This window comes from Trachurus japonicus, chromosome 17 (assembly GCF_045865225.1).
Source record: "Trachurus japonicus isolate A0001 chromosome 17, Traja_1.0".
NCBI lineage: Eukaryota > Metazoa > Chordata > Actinopteri > Carangiformes > Carangidae > Trachurus > Trachurus japonicus.
This window is the reverse complement of record NC_140923.1, coordinates 8,766,225-8,790,602: the sequence shown is the minus strand read 5'-3', so window position 1 is coordinate 8,790,602 and position 24,378 is coordinate 8,766,225. Positions and strand designations below refer to the sequence as shown.

Here is a 24,378-nt window from a genome sequence, read left to right as displayed (position 1 = left end):
ACAGCACTTTGGTGGAAAGTGCTCTATAAATAAAATTATTATTATTATTATTATTTACACACTGTACTGTAGTTTCCAAACGGGGGACTACTAGCTACTAACTATGCAGGGTGGACAAACCTTTCTTGCTGTGACCCTTTTCCTTTTCTGTCATTTTGAAAATGTAAAAGATGAAAATATAGATTGTTTAAAATGTAAAGGGAATGTGTCATCTGTAACTTTATGCCTTTTGGAGATCATTTCATCTTCCACTTGCTTAAATGTTCACATAAACAGAAATTTAGACCAGGGGTGCCCAAACTTTTGCATGAATTCATACTACGTACGCTGCAAGAACGTGTCTCGTCCGAGCCAAACAAGCTGGTGGTGCAACCATGTTGTAAATAAAGTTAATTTAAAGGAGGCAGGGTTGGAATATCCATGTGTGCAAAAACAATATGTCACCATTTTTCTCTTTGTTACATCCTGTTTAATCCTGAAGGACGGTTTCTCTTTCTGCTGCTGCTTGCTGCTCCACTGCCAACATGGAGGTCAGAGGTCAGAGGTCAGATGTAGAGCAGCAGCTCCGTCATCATCAGCCTCTCGCTCAAAGACGCACGAATAATCCAATCATTGTGATGTTTTGTGTTTTGTGTTGATTTAATGAGATGAACCAGTGTCTTTTTAATAAACACACAAACACAAACGTCCTGCCTGATGCCAGATGACATCTTCACCCTCCACATCACACACACACACACCCACCGCCTCAAACCCCTCTCTCCGACCCCCCCGCTGCCTTTCACTGTCATCTCTCATCCAGCTGCTCACCCTCGTCCTCGTGTCCCGGGGGGGCGCTCCTCTCGCGGATGGTGTAGTTGGCGGAGAATCCCTCTTTGGCGATGGCGTTGTCAGTGGTGATGGTCATGGACAGGATGCCGGTGTAGGAGATCACTCGGCCCGGGGAGGTCTGGCCGCAGTATCTGCCAATGTGAGGACCCACTGGAGGGCAAGAGATGGAGAGAAGGAGGGGGGGGGGGTGTAAGGAGGACAAAAGGAAGGAAAAACGAGGGGGGAGGGAAAGAGAAGAGATGAAGGGAATGAGAGATGAAACAGGGGAGATGGAGAAAGAGGAAACGTTATCAGCTGCAGAGTGCTTGTACTGTATTATTCACTTCATCCTGCAGCACACACACACACACACACCGTCCTGGGAGAGACAAACACACGCACGCACAAGCTCCAGACTTGTGTTTTTTAATCTGTTATGCTCCATCTACACAGGAGTGAACAAAAAAAACAAAAAAACGTCACATTTAGATTTTAAAGCCTAAAAAATTGTTGATCATCAAACTCCTATCACACAATCTGAGAGAGCAGCTGATCCCCAGTCAGCTCCAATCTCTCACCTCTCACAAGTTGAAGCAGCTCCTGTGTGCCAGGAATAAGAGGTGAGATAACAGGAGGCAGAAACACTTATCTTCACCACGTATTGTATTGTATCGGCACTTATTATCCAAAAACCTATATATAAACATCTATAGATGTATCATCACATCAGGTGCAGAAAAAGAACCAAAGTCTTTTTTTCTCCTTCTCAACAAAGTGGTTAAATCTGTGTGTTTTATTACCTGTTATTATCACATTTACAACTCTGCAGCTGAACTCTTCATTTAATGTGACAGAATTACTTTCATCCAATTAAAGCAAACGAGATCATTTCACTTTTAGTTAATGGAAGAGATTAGTCCTCACGTGATTGGACACGGTGAAGTAAGAGAGGCAGAGAGGCTGAAATTAAACTCATTAAACTGTTAAAATCCCCTGTTTTACTTGATCTTACATTGATATCAAGTGACTGAAACGTTTACTACCTGTTTTTGTGTGTGTCATTTATCAAGTAATCACACATTTTCCAGCAAGATTAAGAAAAAAAAAACCCACTGAGCTTCGTCCACAACATCTTCAAAAGACTTTAAATCCCATTGGGATGAACAAACACAGGAACACGACTCGTTTCTTCACCAAATTTCAGAGAAAGTTTGTTTAATTATTGGGAAAATATCTAGTTTTTGAAACCTTCCTTTGATCAGAACCAAATTAATATTAATCTGTTTTTCACGTCAGTTCAGTCAACTTTGTTTTCCATGTCTTGTTTATCACAGATGAATTTCACACTCTTGAAGGGCTCTTGTTGTTCGCTCTGATTTATGCCGGTAGATAATTGGAATTCATTAACTGGAAATGAAACGAATTGAATTATCTGCCTCCATTTTCCCCGTAAGAACATTTTTATATAACTCTTGCACTAAATCTTGGGGGAAAAAAATCCATTTCACAGACCTAAAGTGACATATTTCCTGCTGATTTAGACAAATAAACCCAGTAATGAAAACAGTGTTGGATTCTGATTCACATTATTAAAAATCGAGCTAATCGAGCAGCCGTTTGGGTTTTTTACATTAAGATTTCTGGGGATTTTTCTCTTCGGCTGAGAGGCTAAAATCTCCTGTAACAATGTGATTTTTTTATTTTATTATTTTGCAGCGCACGGCGACAGACTGTCTCGTGTCTTCTGCCGACGCTGCTGCACATTTCATCCTGTTCTTATCAGTGAGAAACAATGCCAGGCCTGTGGTGCCTCCTGTTTTGGTGAAGATACTTTATATCTGCAGCCTCTCGAGGACCGAAGCACTGAACGTTCAGCGCAGAATGAAATAATACACGTTAGAAAAAAACAACAAACAAAACGTTTTCCTACGGCTTTGGAGGCAAATATCCAGAAGGAAAGACGACGGAGCGGCGGCTGCAGGAATGTTTGGCTGCAGTAATCTGCTGGATTATGTTTATCAGTTACAGTTTTAAGCAGGTAGTCGACAATCTGTGACGGATTAAACTCTGAGTTGTTTCAGCCTTATCTTATATATATATATATATATATGTTATCTGGTTACGCTGCAGCTGCAGGGCGGCGGCGCTGCTGCAGGGCGCTGCAGGGCGCTGCAGGGCGGCGGCAGCGCGGTGTGTTTCAGCTACAACAACCGGCTACAGGCCACGACAACAGAGGCTCTGAACGCAGCAGCGAGGGTTCAGTTTCTATCAAACTGATTTAAAATCCTCCTTTTGTCCTTAATTGACCCAATCTGTTTCCTTCCTCCATCCTTCCTTCTTTCCTTCCTTCCTTCCTTCCTTCCCTTCATCCTTACTTCTTCCTCCTTCCTCTTTTGATCCAGTTTACCTGATCTGTTCCCTCCCTTCTTTCCCTTCTTCCTTCCTTAAACAAATCTGTTCCCTCCCTCCATCTATCTTTCCCCTTTCCTTCTTTTCACAGTCCTTTTTCCCTCCCTCCCTTCCTTCCTCCCTCCCTTCCTTCCTTCCTTCCTTCCTTCCTTCCTTCCTTCCTTCCTTCCTTCCTTCCTTCCTTCCTTCCTTCCTTCCCTTCATCCTTACTTCTTCCTTCCTTTTTGACCCAATCTGTTCCCTCCCTCCTTCTATCTTTCCTTCCTTTTTCTCTTCCTTCTTTCCTTCCATCTTTCCCTTTGTCCTTCCTTCCTTCCTTCCTTCCTTCCTTCCTTCCTTCTTTCCCTTCATCCATCCTACCTTCCTTGACCCAGGAGGACAACAACAGGAGGGTTAAAAAAACAAAACAAAAAAACTCAAATTAAGATAATTACGAACAAATGAGGAATAAAATTCAACTCTCTCTACATATTTGTTTTTTTTCCTCGTCGTGAAACCAACAAATTTCCTTTTTCCTTTTTTTTTCTTTTTCTCCTTTTTCAGAAACGATGCTCATCATCTCCCACAGAGAACAGCAGCAGTGCATGATGGGAATGTTTGATGTTGTTGGTGTTAACATTGCGAAAGTGTCTGACGGCCGGTGATGAAAGACAACACTCAGGTCTTCACCCTGCTGCTGCTGCTGCTGCTGCTGCTGCACACACACACACACACACACAGAGCAACACACAGGCTCTATAGCATCGCACGTGCACACACAGATGCACCTGGGTACACACACACACACACACACACACACACACACACACACACACACACACACACACAGTCACACACACATAGATGTTCTGACAGGAGAAGCCCTGGCATGTTGTGTATGCTGGCACGGCTTTAAAGTGTGTGTCACTGCCTGTCTCTACCTGTGCCAGTCTTTGTGTCCCTCATATTCCCACACACACACACACACACACACACACACACACACACACACACACACACACACACACACACACACACACACACACACACACACACACACACACACACACACTCCCTCCTTCCCTCCCTCCCTCCCTCCCTCCCTGGCAGCGATCAGGCAAAGCTTTGGGCACAGCAGCGAGCATTGTGGGCATCCTGGCAGCGCGGTCAGGCCTGTCCGAGCGAGGTATGCAGCTCTCTCTCTCTCTCACCATTATCTGCGCTCTGTGCGGCTAATTAGACGACAATGGAAGCCGAGGATCGCCGTCCAATGAGGCGAGGAGGAGGAGGAGGAGGAGAGCAGGTTGTGTCTTCGTCCTCGTTCATGTGCGGAGAGAGAGCTGAGTGTTGGTTAGTAAAGGAATAATGAGTCTCTGTCTCTGTCTGTAGCTTTGGTCTCTCTCGTTACAACCTGAGCTGTTTCACCTCCATGAACAGGTTGATTCTTGATGGTTTCCAGTGTTTATGCTTCATCATAATAATAATAATCACCTGGTGAAGTGTATCAATCTTCTCTCAGCATGAAAAACAATGAGTGTTTTGTGTTCGTCTGTTTTCATGCATCTTATCATCTGTGGTGTTTTTGTGCTCGGTTGCACACAGAGAGAGACAAATAGTTTAAATGGAGGAGAGGTGACGTCTAGTTGGGAAGTTAAATCATGATGAAAAATCAAAGTTATTTTAATTCAGACTCAAATTCACCCGTGACTTTGAAGATTTCATTTGGAGAAAATCAGCGTTTTTTTTGGTTTGTAATGTTTGTAATGTACTTGTAGGAGTCAGGATTTGGGTTTTCTGTTAGTTAAGGTTATTTTGGTGTTTGTTTTGATTATTATTTAGTTTATGTATTCATATTTAGTAGCGGGTCACATGATTATGTGCTATTCAAGATATATTAATCTTTCTTTTGTTTGTTTTGCTTTGCTATTTGTGCAGTTGCTTTTATAGGTGAGGTTTAAATATAGCCCGTAGTGGGTTTCTGCCTCACCCGCACATTTATTTATTTTTTCAATTATATTGTTGCTTTAATAATCGTGCAAATAAACATAAACATAGTCCAGCACTTGATATGTTCACCTGTTGGTTTCCTCTGAGAGCATGGGTCGCCGTATTGTTTGTTGTTCACTGTGATTACTTTGGTCACTTTGATCTTTAGTTCTGAAATCTCACAGTTTCTTTTGTTAGCGCGTCTGACACCTCGGCCCAGTCTCAGCCTCTCAGTGACTCTTTTGGTTGAAGTCGCTATACAGTTAGTACTCTTTTACATAGCCGAACTGCTGATTAACCTGACTTTTATTTTGAAATTCAAACTCTTTCAAAGCCTTTGTTAAAGCTTCCACGGGACCGATTCTTATCTTCTTTGGGATGTGACTGATAATAGGTGTTTAAACTCTGTTAAATCAGATCTGACACTCGATCCAAATCCTCCTCCTCCTCCTCCTCACCAGGGCCGTTGTCTAGGGGAGAAAGGTGATGATAACTCTAGGGGCCCAGCGCCCAGTGGGGCCCATAAAAAACCCCAGTAGTCTAATCTTTGTATGACTGATTTATTCTGCGTAAGACCCTGACTAATACTCATAGTACACTGTAAAAACTCTACATCTTTCCAAGAATATTTGTCTTATTTCTTGTCCAAATGTCTCATTTCTAGTCAAAACTAATCTCTTTCCACTTAAAATAAGACTCATTACCTAAAAATTAACTTGTTTTTAGATCATTTTCACTTAAATTCACAATAGATAGAAAAATCTGCCAGTGAAAGTAAGTTTTTTGTGCTTGTAATAAGGAAGAAAAACTTGCTCCACTATCAGATTTTTTCTACTTATTTCAAGTGAAAATATGCTTGAAAGAAGTAAAAAGTGTCTAAAAACAAGCTGCTTTTAATATGATGAGTCTTATTTTAAGTATAATGAGATTTGTTTTGAGTAGAAATAAGACAAATATTCTTGCTAAGATACTTGAGTTTTTGCAGTGTAATGCTGCATTAGCATCAAAACAAAGAAGGCTAAATAAAAAACAACAATACATACGTAGTCTAAGAAAAAAAAAGGAAAAGTCAGGGGGAGGGGCCCACTTTAGTATTCTTTAAGGGGGCCCAGAATTCATAGCGACGGCCCTGCTCCTCACCTGCTGGGAAGCCGTCCCAGATCTCCAGCCAGTCGTATCGGCAGAGAGCGCCCGGCGGCGGCGTGGTGTCGGGCTCCATGTCGAAGCTGTCGAACTCCACCACGATCTCCGACATCTTGGGGGCGAAGATCATGAAGGTGCACTCCAGGTTGTTGGGGTACTTCTCGGGGAAGCCCGGCGTCTTGATGAGGCCCCGGGGAGTCGTGAAGTTCCTGGAACATTCTGGACCTGGAGAAGGAGAAGAGGAGACAGAGGTGAGTTTTTAAAGTGTCAGGAAGAGTTTGGACAAAGTGACTGATCTCTACACGGACAGAGGTGTGAACTCTCGGGGGATTAGAGGTCAGTGAAGGGGTCATAACATATCTGTCACCGTGAATACGACCTCCCTTTAACGTGTCTTTTTCTGTTATTACACAAAGAGACATCGATGATACTTTGACATTTCCCAGCACAGACTTCAAGGTCGAACAGATACGATACAAAAGAATAAAAACTTTTTTAGATAAATGGGTCAATGACAAATAAGAGTTGGTAAAATGAGAAATTCAGAAATATCTTAATAAATTGTTTTTAAAGCATGGATCAGATTTGGTAAAAATGTACATTTAGTTTTCATGTTGGTTTTGTCATTTGAACCCTTTTTTTTTTTTTTAACAAAAGTAAGACTGAATGCCCCTGAAAATGTCAAATCGTGTAACCACATAAGAATGATAAAAAATAAAAAAAAGGAATCCACGTATGCTGGATTTAAGTGTGCTTATAAAAAATATATGTTCTTCATTAAATTGGAATAGGTTTTTTCTTCTTTATTTCTTTATTTGCAACACTGGGCAGGATATAACCTATAAACACAGCTTTCTTTTTCTAAATAATATGTCACAAATTGTGTAAAATCTGTCAAGAAACATAGTATTGCATTGCAAAAGTAAATTACATTTATTCCACATTTGAGTCGAGAATTATGGAAATTTATGGACAAAATACAGAAAACACCACTTGACACTGGAGTGCATCACGTCACTATCCGCTCAAATATCATCCTGAGAAACGTTTGTGTCTGTTCGGTTTGACACAGACGCACAAACACTTCTACAGCTCCGACTTCTTCACAGAGACAAAACTCGTGTCATCCCCCCACCCCCCCCCCACCCCCCCCGTCCAATCAGACGAGCTCTGCTGTGATTGGTTGGTTCCCCTCCCCTGTGTGAGCCGCTTGTGTCTGTGTTGTGTGTCTGTGTTGTGACTGGGGGGTTGTGGGGGTTGTGGGGGGGGGTTGACTGGTATTTATTGACTGTTCCAGACACTGAGAGGCTGTTTACAGGGACTGATCACGGTCAACAAACAGCCACACACACACACACACACACACACACACACACAGACTCAGACAAACAAAGACAAACCCATTGGCTCATTAGAAACATCCAAATGCACACACACACATACACACACGCTACACAATCAGTCGGCCACATCTGCTTCAGTCTCATCTTTAAGACCCAGTTGTGCTCCGAGGCGCGACGCTCTGATTCCTTCCTGCTCCTCTTGGATAGATAAATATTTTCGTCATCGTGTACAGTTACAGTACTGGTAATCACTTCTAATCAAACACCATCTCTGATCTCTGTAACTCTGATCCTCAAATACACAACGGTGTTTTAAAAATAAATAAAAAAATCCACCCAAACTCTGTTGTCTGCTGTTGTTTTACACCTTTAATTCATCACACTTTCATTCATGCATTTGAACGCGACACCATCCAGCGATGGAGCCGTCAGCTGTGATGTGTTCACAGGAACTCTGTTTTGTTTTGTTTTTTTTATACTGATGCCAACGTTGTTATTGAAGCGTTGTGATTCTTGTTATTCTGTGAGATTATGAACAAAGCAACGCCAACAGGCAAAGTCTGGTTTGTTTGAACATGTACAGGCAGCACGTTGTATGACTTTACTCTTAGAAACGGTTGACACATTTCTTTTTAAAAAGGATGTTAAAGAGGAACTATGTAGGATTTTTTTTACCTTAAAGCAGAAGTAAGTGATATATTTGTGTTAATCTAAGTCTTAAATAGTTGTATCTTCCGACAGCAATCACTTCTATCGAGTGTTTGGTCTGAAACACGGGTCTCTCTATGATAAATAACATTATCCACCGCTCTATTGATTGATTTCTCGTTGGCTTTGTTGAAAACAAATGCACATGGCTAGAAGGAGGGTTAGCAACACAGAGGAAAAGAGACCAGACTTGCATAGTTCCCCTTTAATACGTCAAACTTTTTCTTACATTTTCTTCACAATTTGAGAGTAAAATATGAGAAAGTTGCTCTGTAGCAGCTTCACCATTCCTCATGTGAGGTATTGTCTGTATAACACGAGTCCCTTTAAAGGCAGCAGTGTCTACACAACTCATAGAGAGATTGTGCAGGTTATTTCTTTGTCTAGAAAGAGAAGAGAGTAGCCCCACCTGCTATAGATGCATTTATATATAGTAAATATATATATATAACTCCATGTGAACATCACACGCTCCTCTAGATTGTAGAAATAAAACCTTGTCGACAATAAAGTTTCACGCAGTTGGTGAAACCCGACCGCTGTTATATCACCGGCGCCTTTTGGAACGTAAAATAAATGTTTTAAAAGCAGCAGCCGTCGGCCGGTCGGTCGGTGGCTGTTCACACCTCACTCGCGTTAAAGGGACATGACGGAGGTTTTAAGACTGTGACAGGAGACTGACTGTCACCCGTGGGAGGGACGAGGGTCAACCATCCCTCTCAGGCAGCACCCAGGGTGTGTGTGTGTCATGTCAGGCCAGATGTGACCTGCATGTTATCTGAACATGCCTGTAAACAAGAGTCCACACATGCACACACAGAAACATGAAGAGAGAGACAGACACACACAGACACACACACACACACACACACACACACACACACACACACACACACACACACACACACACACACAGACAGACTCCAGTGGACCCCACGCTGTTGACACAGGTGGTGTCATTAAAAGGGCGACGTGATGAATGACATGCAAGGATGAGCGGCGAGGGATGAGGCAGGCTTCAATGCTCAGCTGGCACACTTTCCTGTGTGTGTGCGCATGTGTGTGTGCATGTGTGTGTGTGTGTGTGGGAAGCGTACAGCTGGTCTGCTTAAAACTGGGTTGAGAAATCTACTGCCTGTCAAGGTCAGAAATTAATGTTCATATCATGTCTAGAAAGTAAAAATCAATGCCCACGTGTTTTTTATTTTTAATTTCCATGTATTAAAGGAGAATTCCGGTCATTTTTGACCCCTAAATCACCTTGTTGTGATGATTTCTTTACAATAATAAACGGTCGGAGATATTTTGGACATTACCACTGCACTGTTTGGCCGTTTATTGAAATCACAACAAGGACAAAGTGTTTCTGTGGCGGGGAGAGCAGGAGCTCTGTGATGGGATAGTAATGTCTTTCTGGGATGTTTCAGAGTTGGGCTGTCTGAGGTGAGTGGCTCCATGCAAAAACACAAAGTTTATACTGTTTCTACTCTACACTATATGAGTTCAGTGGTGTCTCTAAGGAGTCATGTACCAGAGATATCTGATTGTTTTCTGAGTGTTTGTTGTGGTTGAACTACTACTACTTTAGCGTTGTTGCTATCGCTAGCGCCGTCGAGCCATGGTGTAACTCCGGTTTGCCTGCATCAATTTTAGTCGCGTTTTTTGCTCCAACCAACACCGGGTGACCATCAGGACAACGATTTATGGGTCAAAAATGACCGGAACTCTCCTTTAATGTGAGAACTGACCCTCATGGGCCACCGTACCGTACCGTACCGTACCGTAGGTCATCTCCAGCTGAGTCATCTTCAGTACAGTGTGGATTACAGCGACAGAGCAGCCTTTGATCTGAAGACCAGCAACTAAATATTTAACTAAATGCCGAGTCCACACAAACCACTGAACTAACAGAAGATAAAACAAACTATGTAATAAAGTAGAAACCGTAATCAGAGCATGGAAACCCGCGTCCAGACTCGACCACGTCCGCTCGCTTTCTATCTTATGTCATCACCTCGTTAGTGAAAGAATAAACCTCAGAGTTTTTCTCTTGAAGAGTCAACAACTAAACTAAAGTCTGTGTCTTTCTGACCGACTGCCTCCAACAGACACAGACCAAATAAAATACATGTGTCATAATAATCCTGTGTGTTTGAGCTTTTGTTCATCGCTGTATACAAGCGTGTGTGTGTACCTACACTGTGTTATTGTGTCACCAACATGAATGTGGACTTTCCTCAAACAACATGCTACGCTGCTCTCGTCTCTCACTGGCCGATCCTCAGACCATCCATCTTTTTTTTTCTTTCTTTCTTTCATTTTTCTTAAATCAACAAATCTTTCATCAACTTCGGCTTGAAGTTGCCATGGAAACCCCTTCGCCCTCCAACCCCCATCCATCCCCCCTCCTGTCGACTGAACCGCTGAGACGTGTGTTTCTACTTTGAGAAGCTGCAGTAAAAGGAGCGAGCCGGCCGGGGCAAAGATAGTTCCAGGTCAGTGAAGAGGTGATGGTTTATAAATAACGTGCAGTCTGAGGTCGCCAGTGGGCGGAGCTACGTTACAGACCAAACGCCATCTCCACCGAGCTCATCGATTGATCCGTGTGTCGATAAACATAGACAGATACAGAAGGCTAAAGACAGATTAAAAAGAGGTTAGCTAGCTACAGTAGCTGTCTGCACTTTCCCATACCGAGTCATTAGCCACGTCTACATTTTCTCTACAGTCAAATAAATTGATGTGATTAAAATGTGCGTGAACATGCATCAACCAGTTAATCTGAATAAATTCACTGTGACGTGCTCAGTGAAGTTCTGCCAGTCAAATTTGTTGAAAACAGTTGAAGAAGAAGATTTTCCTTCTGTAAACGAACGCTGTCGAGTCGCTCCTTCTCTCTTGTACGTGGCCTGTTATCTTTATCATCATCATGTGCTGCAAACGTTGCTTTTGTTTCTGGTTTACTCTTTAGTTAAGCTGCAGCCACAACAGTTTATACTTCGGCCACAGCAGGACGCTCGCAGAACACCAACGGTTCATTGAAAAACATTAAATAAAACAGGAGCCAGAGGACTCAAATCAGATTAACCCTTTACATGGATCTAGATCCGAAAATCGACCGGCATAAAAGAAAGAAATTTCTTTCCTGAATGAGCTCCTTCAGATTACAATTCAATCTAATCGACGTGTTTACATGACACAAATTTATTCGGATCGGCATTTATTCCAATTTCATTCCCATTATTTGTGTCCATGCAAATATGGCTACTGTGGCGTCCGGTCTGCCAGACGTGAAAACAGCTGTTTATGCACTAACATTGGCTCGGTAGCATTAGCAATCAGCATTAGCCGACTAGAAATAACTCCTTTGATGTTAAATTCGTCTTAACCCAAGGGCGTGTGAGTGTTTTAATCTCATCACCGTCAGCGCTTTTATTCTTTTATTGAGCATTAAATGTTTTATTTATTTGCTTAATGTGCAAATCCACTTAAAATTTAAACCTATAAACAGGTTTGAGACTTTGATTGTGTTGCTCTGCTATTTCAAGGTTTATTTTTTTCTACTTAACTATCAGTTGCAAATGAAAAACAGGAGATCAAAGGAGAGCAAGACAGAAATATATAGTACCTGTGAGACAAAGAGAGGGAGGACGTCTACTCTCAGCAGAGTGTAAAGCTGTTTGTAACCAGAGCAGAGTGAGTCTCAACACGCTGCTGCTCCGACTGGAATGGATTTTAAATGTGGTGGTGAGAAGGAAAAGGCAGCGACATGGCAGGGGGATTACCTGAGTGAGTACAAGTGCTGTTTTTAACTTGTTATAGGGGAGAGGACCCGTATTCAGGCCAACACACACACACACACACACACACACACTGATACATGATACACACACGTGCTGTCCTAGTTTCAAAGCCTCTCTTCTATGCCAGAGCATCCATCTCATCTGCAGGTCACCCCTGTTGCCTACAAGGACAAACAGCCCATTAGCTAAATGAGCCTGGGGTCCCATACACCTGTCTGTTGCACACGCACACACACTGACTCACACAGACAGATATACGTAGGCACATGCATGGCAACACAAAACAAACAAAAGAGAAGAGAAGAGAAGAGACGTGTGTGAAGGTAATCGACGGTATGTAAACTCACAATAGGGCTGATTGTTGCACACTGAACAGTAGCCGGACGAGCTCAACAACAACACACAGGAAAACTGTTGCTGTGACACAAACACACACACACACACACACACACAGACACACACACACAGTCCTGACATCCACTGCATCACTCAGACCCTGCAGCTTCACACCAGCACACCTGGTAACACAAACACACACATGACACACACACCTTCATTCATTCATCTGCCAACTGCACCGACACAGGAGAGTCACAGGAGCAGATTTGCTGTGGCTCTTCTGGAGCTTTTGGTTATTTGACATGATCTTTGTCAGCAGATTAAAGGAATAATTCACCAATTTAGTGTGAAATTCAGTCATTATTGACTCACCCTCATGCTGATGAATACTCCTTTATTCCTCAGAGTGCATCTGGAGGCCCGGGAGGCCGGTTCGTATAGCGCCCGACACAAAAACGTCCATAAAACTACACAAAAACCATTTAATATTCCTCCACACTGCTCGTCCACTGCAATCCAAGTGTCTTGAGGGGAGATAGTCCAGAGTTTACTGGAAACAACCTCATTTAGGACATTTTTACAGCCTAAACAGTCCTGTGTTGAATTTGCCTGGTGCGCAACGCGATGCACGCAGACGCGACCAGACTTGCCTAAATGACGTTTCCAGTAAACTCTGGACTATCTCCCTTCAGGACACTTGGATTGCAGCGGACGAGCAGTGTGGAGGAATATTAAATGGTTTTTGTGTACTTTTATGGACCTGTTTGTGTTGGGCCCTATTACTATAAAGTTGTGGTTGGACTAAGAACCGGCCTCCCGGGTCTCCAGATGCACTTTGAGGAATAAAAAACTACTCCAGAGTATTCATCAACATGAGGGTGAGTCACTAATGACTTTCATTTTTTGGTGAACTACTCCTTTAAGTCTCGAAGTGAATGTTTTTTTCGGCAGAAAACACAAAACACTGTCACCTGAACAGATGAAATTTGATGAAACTGTGACTGAAAGCTCCAGAAAAAGTCCTCTAAATGGACCTTGTGGTGTTTTTTATTTAAACTTAACCACTGGTTCCAGTTCAAGAGTGAACTTTAAAGGGTGAGTCAGACTTTGCAGATAATTTGGGGTCATTAGCTGCTGGTTTTAAATACAGTGTAACTCGTATAAGTGGCTCCACTTGTGGAAGATGTTAAAATATGCTTTTGAAGATCTTTGAATTACATTTATGGCTTTTTAAATGACAATTCATTGTGGTTTTATTAGATCCAAAATTCACTTTCCTCACTATTACGGCTTTTAAAAAAACGATCTAAAGTCTCTGCTTTTTTTGACAAGGTGACCCTGACACCTCCACAGTCTGTGAATCCCAATCACATCATTTTATTAAAGATCAAAAGCTCAAATATAAATCATCAGAATTCTTCCTGGAAGCTACATCTTCAGGAAAAAAAAAAAAAATCCCTAAATGAAAAATGTTCAGGAGCAGCAGCTGATACTTCGCTGACCTACTTTAAAGATTTATTACACTGACTTTCTAATAACATCCTGTCATTCATCAGTCACGGCTTCCACTTTGCACCCTGAAATTAAAGTGGATACAAGCAGGACTTGACTAAAGTATCACAAGAGGAGGAGGCCGTATACTTTGTAGTTTAAAGAAACAGACGGAGCCCAGAGGAGCTGCGGTGCGAATTGGGCCCCTGACTCTGCTCGGATTATTTCCTTCACTCCTCATTTAAGTACAAAGCGGCGCTGCTCGTCTTATCCATTTTTCATTGTACAAAGCAGGGACTCTTCAACATGACTCCACCTGGGGATTTGTTATTTCTAGGGCCTGTGATTCTGTAAATGGTTATTGCTCTCTAGGGCGCAAACAAAAAAAAAGAAGAATCTCACATAAAACGCATGTTCCCCCCTTTTTTAAAAAAAAAAAAAAAATCTGATTTATCTTCAGTCTCTGATTGGTGGAAATTGAAGTGGTCACAGGAGACTTGGCGTTTTTTGGCGGCTACTCAAGTGGACCCAGGAGGGACGAGCAAATACAAATGTAGGACACGACGGGAGTAAAAGGTTCCCTCCCTGACAGGGTTTTGTGTTTATGTAAGTCTGTCCTGCTAGCATCCTGCCCCAGCTGGGAATCTGCTGCTGCTCCAATTGAATTCTGGGTCTGCGAGTTTACTTGGCCTCCAGCTTGGAGGTCAGTGTACCAGAGGCTGCAGCGCCGGGCTGTTTGGACAACCTTGGACAACACTGGGACCTGGATTTAGAAACATGTCTGACTCCGGTGGATTCTCTGAAATGTTACTTCAGGGCACTGGGTGAAGAAATCACTTCGGTTTAGAGGGTAGTGTCACGTAGCTTGAAGGCTCAACCGGGCTTTTATTTTGAAAGTCATGGCATCATACCTCGGTTAGTGCAACACTGAACCTGCAGAGGATGATGATTTTTCTAATTAAGACAAAAAACTAACTGTGAAACACGAGGAGCTGGAAAATCAGAATAATAAACATTTGTAAATCATTTCTCTGCTGTTTGCATAGAAAGTCTTAGATTAAAACATTTTGGCAAATTGGCCACGCACATTCACCACGCTATGAGATAATAACGAAATGTTACAAGATGGAGTTGTTTTAGAGGTAAATGCAGAGACTGCTTGATGAAAAACTGCCCTCGACAGGAACGCGCATCAGCGGTTTTGCATGTATTTGTCTCTAAAACAACTCTGTGTGGTAACGTTGTGTTATTATCTCATAGCGTGGTGAATGTGCAGCTCACAACTTGTCCACCAGAGCGTTATTGTGGAGTTGTTGGATTGTGTATTTGATGAGTTTGATGAGGGAAACCAAGAAATCCCATAATGAGCCTCCGTAGCGTAGCTCTGAGCAGCTCGCGGCTCTGCTCCGCCGTTCTAGAAATAGCTTGCACTGACAATTAAAGTTAACGAACCTACTGCTATGACTATAGGGGTTACGGCAATGGGCCAATTTGCCAAAATGTTGAACTATCCCTTTAACAAGAGATTACAGATTACAGGGCGTGTTTGTGTCGGAGGCTCGGCTCTTACAAGGTGGTTTTCTGAAGGCAGAGCGCCTCCGTTCTCCCCGTAACAAGTCATTTAACCATCACAATTACACTGAAGCTGTTTAATTACGGTAAAAAATCTTGCATAGTTCCTTTAACTGTGTCATCGTGGCTGAAGGACAATAACTTCCTGTCTCTGTGTGTGATGTGGTCGTTTCTGCTGTGATTTTTCTGAAGCGCGTCTCTCACCGCTCACAGAAAGGTGACGGTGTCGGCACCACCGTGATGAAATGACATCATCCGCCTCGCTCCTTTTCTGTTTTAGCCACGTTGGCACGTTTCCCTGATCTGTTGTGATTTATTATGAATCATAAGAATGAAGGATGAGGCCGGTTGTATGAAATCCTAGAAGTCACAGAGCGCTGCTACAGCAAACATTTCATATTCTTTACATCTATTATTATTATTATTATTATTATTATTCCCTGCTGCCCTTCACCCGCCCGCCTCTCTCTCCTGAGACTCCGGTCTACGGTCTAAATGGCGTAAAAAAGTATTTATTGCAGATTATTTTTCATGGGCCGTGCAGCGAAGGTGATGCATGACACTGATCCAGGAGCTACAGAACAAAACCAGACTCATGTAGAAAACTCGGCTTCAATACAATTGAATTTAAATTGGCTGTTTTCCATGAGGCGATTCATCACGTTGTGGAAAACAGCGGCAGCCAGGGCCGTTGCTATGAATTCTGGGCCCCCTTAAAGAATACTAAAGTGGGCCCCTCCCCCTAACTTTTCCTTTTTTTTTCTTAGACTACGTATGTATTATTGTTTTTTATTTAGCCTTCTTTGTTTTGATGCTAATGCAGCATTACACTGCAAAAACTCAAGTATCTTACCAAGAATATTTGTCTTATTTCTACTCAAAATGTAATTTCTAGTCAAAACAAATCTCATTCTACTTAAAATAAGACTCATCATATTAAAAGTAGCTTGTTTTTAGACACTTTTTACTTCTTTCAAGCAGATTTTCACTTGGAATAAGTAGAAAAAATCTGATAGTGGAGCAAGTTTTTCTTCCTTATTACAAGCACAACTGGCAGATTTTTCTATCTATTGTGAATTTAAGTGAAAATGATCTAAAAACAAGTTAATTTTTAGGCAATGAGTCTTATTTTAAAGCAGAAGTAAGCGATCCGGTCGTTTTTCTGAGATGGAGTTAGCAGTCCCCGCCCTCGTCCCTACGTCACCACATTCAGGCGCATCCCTTGGCTGCACACACAGAGAGGACTGCCCCTTTATGCTGTTCTCTCTCCTCATTGGATAAAGGTTGTAGGATACAAGGAAAGTTTTCTCCTGGGCTCAGAGCAGAGCAGAGTGACTGACAGACCCGTGTTTCAGACCAAACACTCTATAGAAGTGATTGCTGTCGGAAGATACAACTATTTAAGACTTATATTAACACAAATATTCACCTGACTTCTGCTTTAAGTGGAAAGAGATTAGTTTTGACTAGAAATGAGACATTTGGACAAGAAATAAGACAAATATTCTTGGAAAGATGTTGAGTTTTTACAGTGTATTATGAGTATTAGTCAGGGTCTTACGCAGAATAAATCAGTCATACAAAGATTAGACTACTGGGGTTTTTTATGGGCCCCACTGGGCGCTGGGCCCCTAGAGTTATCATCACCTTTCTCCCCTATACAACGGCCCTGGACACCAACAGGGCCGTTGTTCCAGCAGCAGCAGCTGTGTGATGAGACCACGGCGGCTCAGCTCACCTGTCTTGAAGACCTCGTAGCGGACCGAGAACCCGGCCCCGTGGGTCTCGTAGTCGGAGACGAACTTGATGAGGAGCTTTTCGCCGCTGGAGATGATCGGGGACGGAGCGATCTTCCCGCAGAACTTCCCCAACATGGGCGATTTCTCGTCGCCGCCGTTGTAAACCTCCACGTAGTCGTACCTGCAGCAGGAGGAGGAAGAGGAGGAGGAGGAGGAAGAGGAGACACAGGTGAGTTGGAGCTCATACAGTAGCTAGCCGGTGCATACTCTCATTTGCCCAGGTCATAGTATCTCAAAGGAGGTTAAATGTAAAGCAACTGGACTTAGTTATTTGTCTAGGAAGACGTTTCACCTTCATCCAAGAGGCTTCATCAGTTCATGTACGCATGTACGTTCATGTACGGTTTGAAAGAGGAGTCAAAGAAGCCATCTATGTAAAAGTAGAGAAACCATCCCTCAACAGGGGAGGTGGCCTCAGACACCACCTATCTCCAATTTACAATGCTGCCCTTTCATCCCTTCCCAGGAGATTCAACAATCTAGCCTCAAAGAACAACCACTGTTCACAAGTGGCAAGTGACTCCAACGACTGTCGTTATAACAACATAGGGCACTAACGAAGTCCAAACCAACTTTCCATCAAAGACAGTCATTTAAACGACTGTCGTTGGCACTCGGAGCACAAAAGGGAACCAGTGACATCATCACCCTTGGTAACGGCCACACAAGAGGTTAAATAGTGAGTCTCCACACCAGATAGTTGGACCAGTCCCAGCCTGGTCAGATGCTACATGAACTGATGAAGGTGAAACGTCTTCCTAGACAAATAACTAAGTCCAGTTGCTTTCCATTTAACCTCCTTTGAAGATACAGTAGCTAGTTGTTTTCTGTTTGCTCCCTCTGCACTGTTGGGTTTTTTTTTTGTTTTGTTTTATTAGACGCTCTCTGCTCACAGCTGCTCAACATCTGCTCCAGTAATTGTTGAGTCTGAGTCTAATTTATCTGTTCACACGGCTCCTCCGGGCTGTCGACTGTTGATTAGTGCTGATACTATTTAAAACAGGTAGGCTATCCTACTCTTTTTTCTTTTCTTTTTTTTTTCCTTTTACACGTGAAACTCCAATTACAAGAGCACAGATGTTTAACAGAGAGCCGGTGTTACACATTAACAGCACAGGGGGAAAGTGTGATGAAAGAGACGGTCATGTTGCACTATGGGAAGTGTAGGATAAACAATCTGGTCTCGATATCTCAGACCTGGACAGATGTTTGGTTTTTTTGATCATCTATTACTGCAGAGAGGTTTGTTAAAAGCTGCTCACATCTTTTCTGGGATGTTGTTGTTGTAAAGTGTGAATGTAAAAGAAGATAACATCTGGATTCTGTGCTAAATCGAGGCGTTTCCCTCTGAAATACCAGCGCGGTCAGCTGACTGTGCCATGTTATGTTTTGTCTTCTCGATGCAGGTGTGGCAGCACGAGTCACGGCAGCTGTCTCCAATCAATTATGGAAGATTTTTTTTTTTACCATTGCAGCAGAAAATCAGAAAAGCATTTCACGGAGAAAAAAAACTCTGAAATGATTGGCAACAGCTGCATTCGCCTGGTGAAAAGATCAATATTTATAGTGATTATCAGCACGTGAGGCAGCGTGATGTACAGTAAGGTACAGTAGATGTAATCTCAGTTTGTTCAGCTCATGTTTGAGATACCTGAGCTGAAAAACGACCTCATGTTTTCTGCTGTTTGCACGCACAAGAGATCCAACTGAGCCACTGAAAGTCTTCATCAGTCAGTGTGTGTGTGTGTGTGTGTGTGTTCGGACAGCGGCCTCATCCTTCAACCAGGCGAGCGACACCTCCTCTGTCCTCCCACTGTCCGCTCCACAACATCTCAAGTGTGTGTGTGTGTTTGTTTGTACTCAGCAGTGTGCGTCTGCAGTGTGTTTACATGAGTCCAAGTGCATTTTCAAGAGGCTGTTAGTTTGTTTATGTCACACATTGAAGTGCACGTGAGCCAACAACATGCAGAGAAGCCAGGTGACCTCAGACCGACGCTGCAACGCTGACACGTCGTCAAACTGTCTCTCAGTTCAACGTTTCAACTGCATCAAAGTCCCCGAAACCTTTTTACGACCCGTTCTCCTCCTGATGTGCATCCGTGCAAAATCCACTCCTGACTGACTCCAACACACACGTATGAACTCTGACCTGCACCGCATGAGACAAATCTTTCCTCACAGTTGACGTCAGAGCAGCTCATTTGGCTTCAGAGTAGGGCTGCAACTAACCATTATTTTCATTATCGATTAAAGGCCCTTTCACACCGCGGACGTAACGAATAAACGACACGAAATTGCGAAATATTCGCGGCCAAATATTTCGCATCAAAACCATTCACACCGGCGGCGACGCGAATATGCGACAGATGCGACAATTAAATTCCAAAGTTTCGCTTTGCGACGGCTGGTTCTTCGCCTCCACGTCATGTCTTTAATCTGTTAATTATCCCTCATGTATTCGCTACGTTATGCCGCTGTTGTCTTGTTACCAACTTCACTCAACACAGCAGCAGCAGCTCACTGTCCACTGATCAATATCTGATATGAACACACTATTGCTATTTCTCCTCCTCCTCTCCTCTTTCCACTTACCCCCCTCCTCCTCCTCTTCCTCTCCTTCTCCTCCTCCTCTCTTCTCCTCCTCTTCCTCTCTCCTCCGAGACACAGGTTATTTATTGTTTACATTAGCGGCCAAGCACGTGTCCATGCGCCCGCATGTCCGTGTGTGTGTGTGTGTGTGTGTGTGTGCGTGTGTGTGTGTGTGTGTGTGTGTGTGTGTGTGTGTGCGTGCGTGTACGTGCCCAGAGAGACGGCAGGTGGAGGCTGACTGGCAGAGATCAGAGCAAAGACGGTGAACAACTTATTTTTCCTGTGAGAGACTGTGCGGCCACCGTCTGTTATGGGAAACAGCTGTCTGTGTTCTGACGTGAGGGATGTGACCTACCTCCTTTTCACGGCACATGATTGGTTGATGCGTTTATTCGCGGGGCGAAAGCTCGGAAAAATCGACCGCACGACGAAAAAAAATTATGTCGCATTTTCGCCGCGACACAATCGCGGTCGGTGTGAAAGGACCCGTGATGAAAACCGGGGTTCGAAAAAAAATATTGATGCGCGAATTATTCGCGCGAAAAATACGTCTCCGGTGTGAAAGGGCCTTAATCTGTCAATTATATAAACGATTAATTGATTGGTTGTTTGGTCAATAAAATGTTAAAAATGTCAATCAGTGTTTCCCAAACCACCAGACAACGTCCTCAAATGTCTTGTTTTGTCCACAAACCAAAGAGAGACTCAGTTTATTGTCATAAAGGAACAAAGAAATATTAATAATATTAAGTAATATTCACATTTAAGAAGCTGAAATCAGAGAATTTTGACTTTTTTTCTTTAAAAAACTACCCAAACCGGTTATTCGATTATCAAAATAGGTGATTTAATAATCGATTATTGTTCGATTAATTGTTGCAATTCTACTTCAGATTGTTTTATAAACAAAGGTCACGACCCCACAGATTAATACTGTGACTCCTGGAGTCTCAGCTTCCAGTTTTAGAGCCACACTGAACAGGAAGTATAGCTTCAACTTCCAGTGGAAAAGTGTAAATGTCTACATATTGATGATCAACCAACCATCACACAAGAAAAGCTCAGCGCCGCCGCCTCTCCCTCTGATGTCATCTCATCTCAAAAGCCCAGAATTCAAAGCAGGAACAGAAACACGCTGCGTTTTCACTCTGTTATAAAACACTTGCTGCCACAGCCGAGTGCTTCCAGTTCAGGGTCGATATCCAGGGGCTTGTTAAAAACTTAACTGGGAAATGTAAGAATTAAATGTGAAGCAGCAGCAGAAAAAGAAGAGGAGGAGGAGGAGGAGGAGGAGGAGGAGGAGGCTGGGTGAGGGTGGAGGGAGAAACTGAACTGTGGCAAAATTAAACCTTTTTATCACGAGATAACTCCAGAGTGAAGACGACAAACCGGCGCTGTGTGCTGTCGGTCTGTGTGTAAACAGGGTCGCTGTGTGTGATGTTATCGGAGCGGCTCGGATCATCACCGTGGAGATTCCCCACGGATAACATCTGAGGCGGCCGACGGCTTCAGACCGAGAGGATGAGAGAAAACACAAGAAGATCTGAGCTCGGTACAGACGCTGCTGCTCCTCCGACGCCACGGCAACAACATCACTACCCTACACTGTAAAAACCGGTGCGCTACATCTTAATAAAATAACTTAACATGACTCAAACGTCTCGTTCCCATGAGTTCAGCTACTGTAACTCAGGAATGAAAAGTTAAAGTAATAACTTAGTAGTTCTGGAGCATTTATGTGTTGTTGATGTAATTCCAGTTTATTTTCAATAAGTCGTCTTTATATCGTTAGAATTGCCCCAACATGACTTAATTTTTATAAGTAAAGTTTCTAAATCAGTTCAATGTGAACAAGTGTGAGCTCTGTAAAGTGTAGTAGGTATTTCACCTCCTACCAGGCCGTTGCCTTAATAAGAATGTATTCTTAGCAATTCTTGCCTGGTAAAATAAAGGTTTACTACTACTACAAAGACTTGATGTTTATTAGTTTTATTAGAATAAAACTTTTTCTCACTGGTTTTGAGCGTATTTTGGGTTTTTTTTCTTAACATATCTGACATTTTTTACCTTGGAGACATATGTCTTTTATTACTCCTGTGCTGCGTGAAAGCACTTTGCAACTGTTTTGATACGAGCTACACAAATAAATCACATTATACAGAAGCTGTAATACGATACAAGGAGCTGAGGAACCTCTTCCTGTCGCTGCTTCCAGCTGCAGAAACAACAACTGGGCTGCAACTGGTGCAACTGGACTGAAAGCTGCAGACGGGTGGAGGGAAAAACGTGGAGGAGCACGGACACATCAGCTGATGGTGTCCTTGAGCAAGAGACAGAAAATCCATAGCAGCTTCTGGGTGGGTGGGTGGGGGGGTTGATGGGGGGGGGGGGGGCTGAGGCCACCTCTGACCTCTCTAGGCAGGAGAATAGAGAGGTTTCCCTGAGGAGGGAGGCCGGTGTAGAGTATCAGCGCTGGTCAGCAGCAGCAGCAGCAGCAGCAGCTCTCAGGTAGGAATGTGAGGAATGTATGTCTAATGAGACCCTTCTCTTCTCTTACAGATGCTCCACAAATACAGACCGGACGGACTCGGTTTAATGTATTCGCTACAGCTGAACCAGAGATGACAAAGAAAAAAGAAAAACGAAAAACCTACTGTACTGTAATATTATTATTTCCCACAGAAGCTTCAGCTGCAGGTTTGGACCGAGACGAGACTCAAAGGATCCAACTGTTGACTGATGAATTTCCTCGTGGCTAACAGAATTACCGCTCAGATGGAGAGTTCGTTAGCTGGTGGGTTTTCAAAGAGACCCTCCATGGGAAAGTTTAGTTTTCTTCCCCCTCTGGCTGCATCTCCTGCAGACATCAGACACTTACTGTAGACGTTTCGGTCACTATACGGCCGAGACAAGATAAGACTTCTGTTCTGTATGTCTGAGTGTTATCCTGGTGATGTTTCATGCCTGTATCGACCATAAAGCCCCTGAACACTGTTAAAGAGAGGTTTCGTCCAGTTAAAGCTCATTTCTATATATAAAATCTAAATCTTTAGTTTTTAAATGGATGTTTTCTTACATCATTTACACCACATCCTGACATACAGCGAGTGAGCAAATCGGCGACGAAATCTTGCGCGAAAGTGTCCTGAGTAGATTTCATTTGTTAAAAATCCAAACCAATCAAATTATCGTGGGATGTAAACAAACTTCTGGTGCTATTTTCAGATTCCTGATACTTCCTTTTTGACATCTCCGAGTATTTTTTTAAAAATGTTATTTCAATACAATTCTCTCACATTCTCCTCTCTCTGCTCACTCGCTTGTCAACAGGAGAAGAGAAACAAGAGAAACCTTCTTCTGTCAAGGTTTAACGCAGTGTTTTTCAACCTTGGGGTCGGGACCCCACGTGAGGTCGCCTGTATTCAAATGGGGTCGCCTGAAATTGAATAAAAAAAATTACTGATAAAAACATTTTTTTAACTGATTATTATACCTTTTAAAATTATGATTAAAAACACCACACACAATCTTCAACTGTATTCTTTACCCCTACTTTCTAATCGAGTTCAAATAAAATGCAGCATATAAAAATATCTGAGCTGGCGCATCTTAATTGACGGGTCGCCAGAAGTTTGTGGTGTCAAAACAGGGTCACAGGCCAACAACGGTTGGGAACCACTGGTTTAACGTTTGAAAAAGTTTTACTTCTAGCAGAAACCAGCAATAAGATTAAAAAAAAGGGGCTGAACAATAATCAATAGATTCAAAATCCACCAGCAGCAGCAGCAGGTTCCTCTTTAGAATCGCAGTCCTACTAAACTCACTCCTCAGGCTGTAAAACTAACACAACCAGAGTCATTTACTTTGCTAACATCAACTTCCATGTTACTGCAACAAATATCAAATTAAGAAAAATAAACACATTTAAAAACCAATATCAAGTTTCTGCACCGTCAAACACACACACACACACACACACACACACATGTGTTTACACTGTGTATGTGCGGCGCTGCAGCTCAGGGCATCAACAACGTTCTCCATGTTTAAATCGAGGTGTTGGAGCCGGAGGTGTAAAACAACAACAACAACAGAAAGAGAAAAAAACAATCTGTTCTTTCTCTCTGACTCTTATTTTTCTCTCCATCTTCTTCTTCTTCATCATGTGTGGACAGACAGTAAACTGTGCTCACCAGTAAAAGTCTCCGTGCCAACAACAGTGATGCTTAGGTGATGGCAGATTTATTTGTAGCATCAAACTCCCACCTTGTCCCCCCCCCCCCGTCCTGCCGTGTCTTACCCAGGCTCATAAAATAGGAGCCATAGGGAGGGAGGTGTGTGTGTGTGTGTGTGTGTGTGTGTGTGCAGGGCCTTTGCTAGGAATTCTGGGCCCCCTTAAAGAATACT

General features: G+C 42.9%; 1 protein-coding gene across 1 annotated transcript in view; it reads right to left on the bottom strand.

The window, feature by feature from the left end:
- The window catches only part of LOC146970081 (neuropilin-1a-like), a 105,065-nt gene that overhangs the window by 58,907 nt on the left and 21,780 nt on the right, over window positions 1-24,378 (bottom strand). The window contains exons 3-5 of the mRNA XM_085803922.1: window positions 17,322-17,503; window positions 6,325-6,552; window positions 811-981 (exon numbers count right to left, since the gene is read on the bottom strand). Of these exons, the coding sequence (XP_085660048.1) occupies window positions 811-981; window positions 6,325-6,552; window positions 17,322-17,503 (581 nt within the window). The remainder of the gene's footprint in view (window positions 1-810; window positions 982-6,324; window positions 6,553-17,321; window positions 17,504-24,378) is intronic.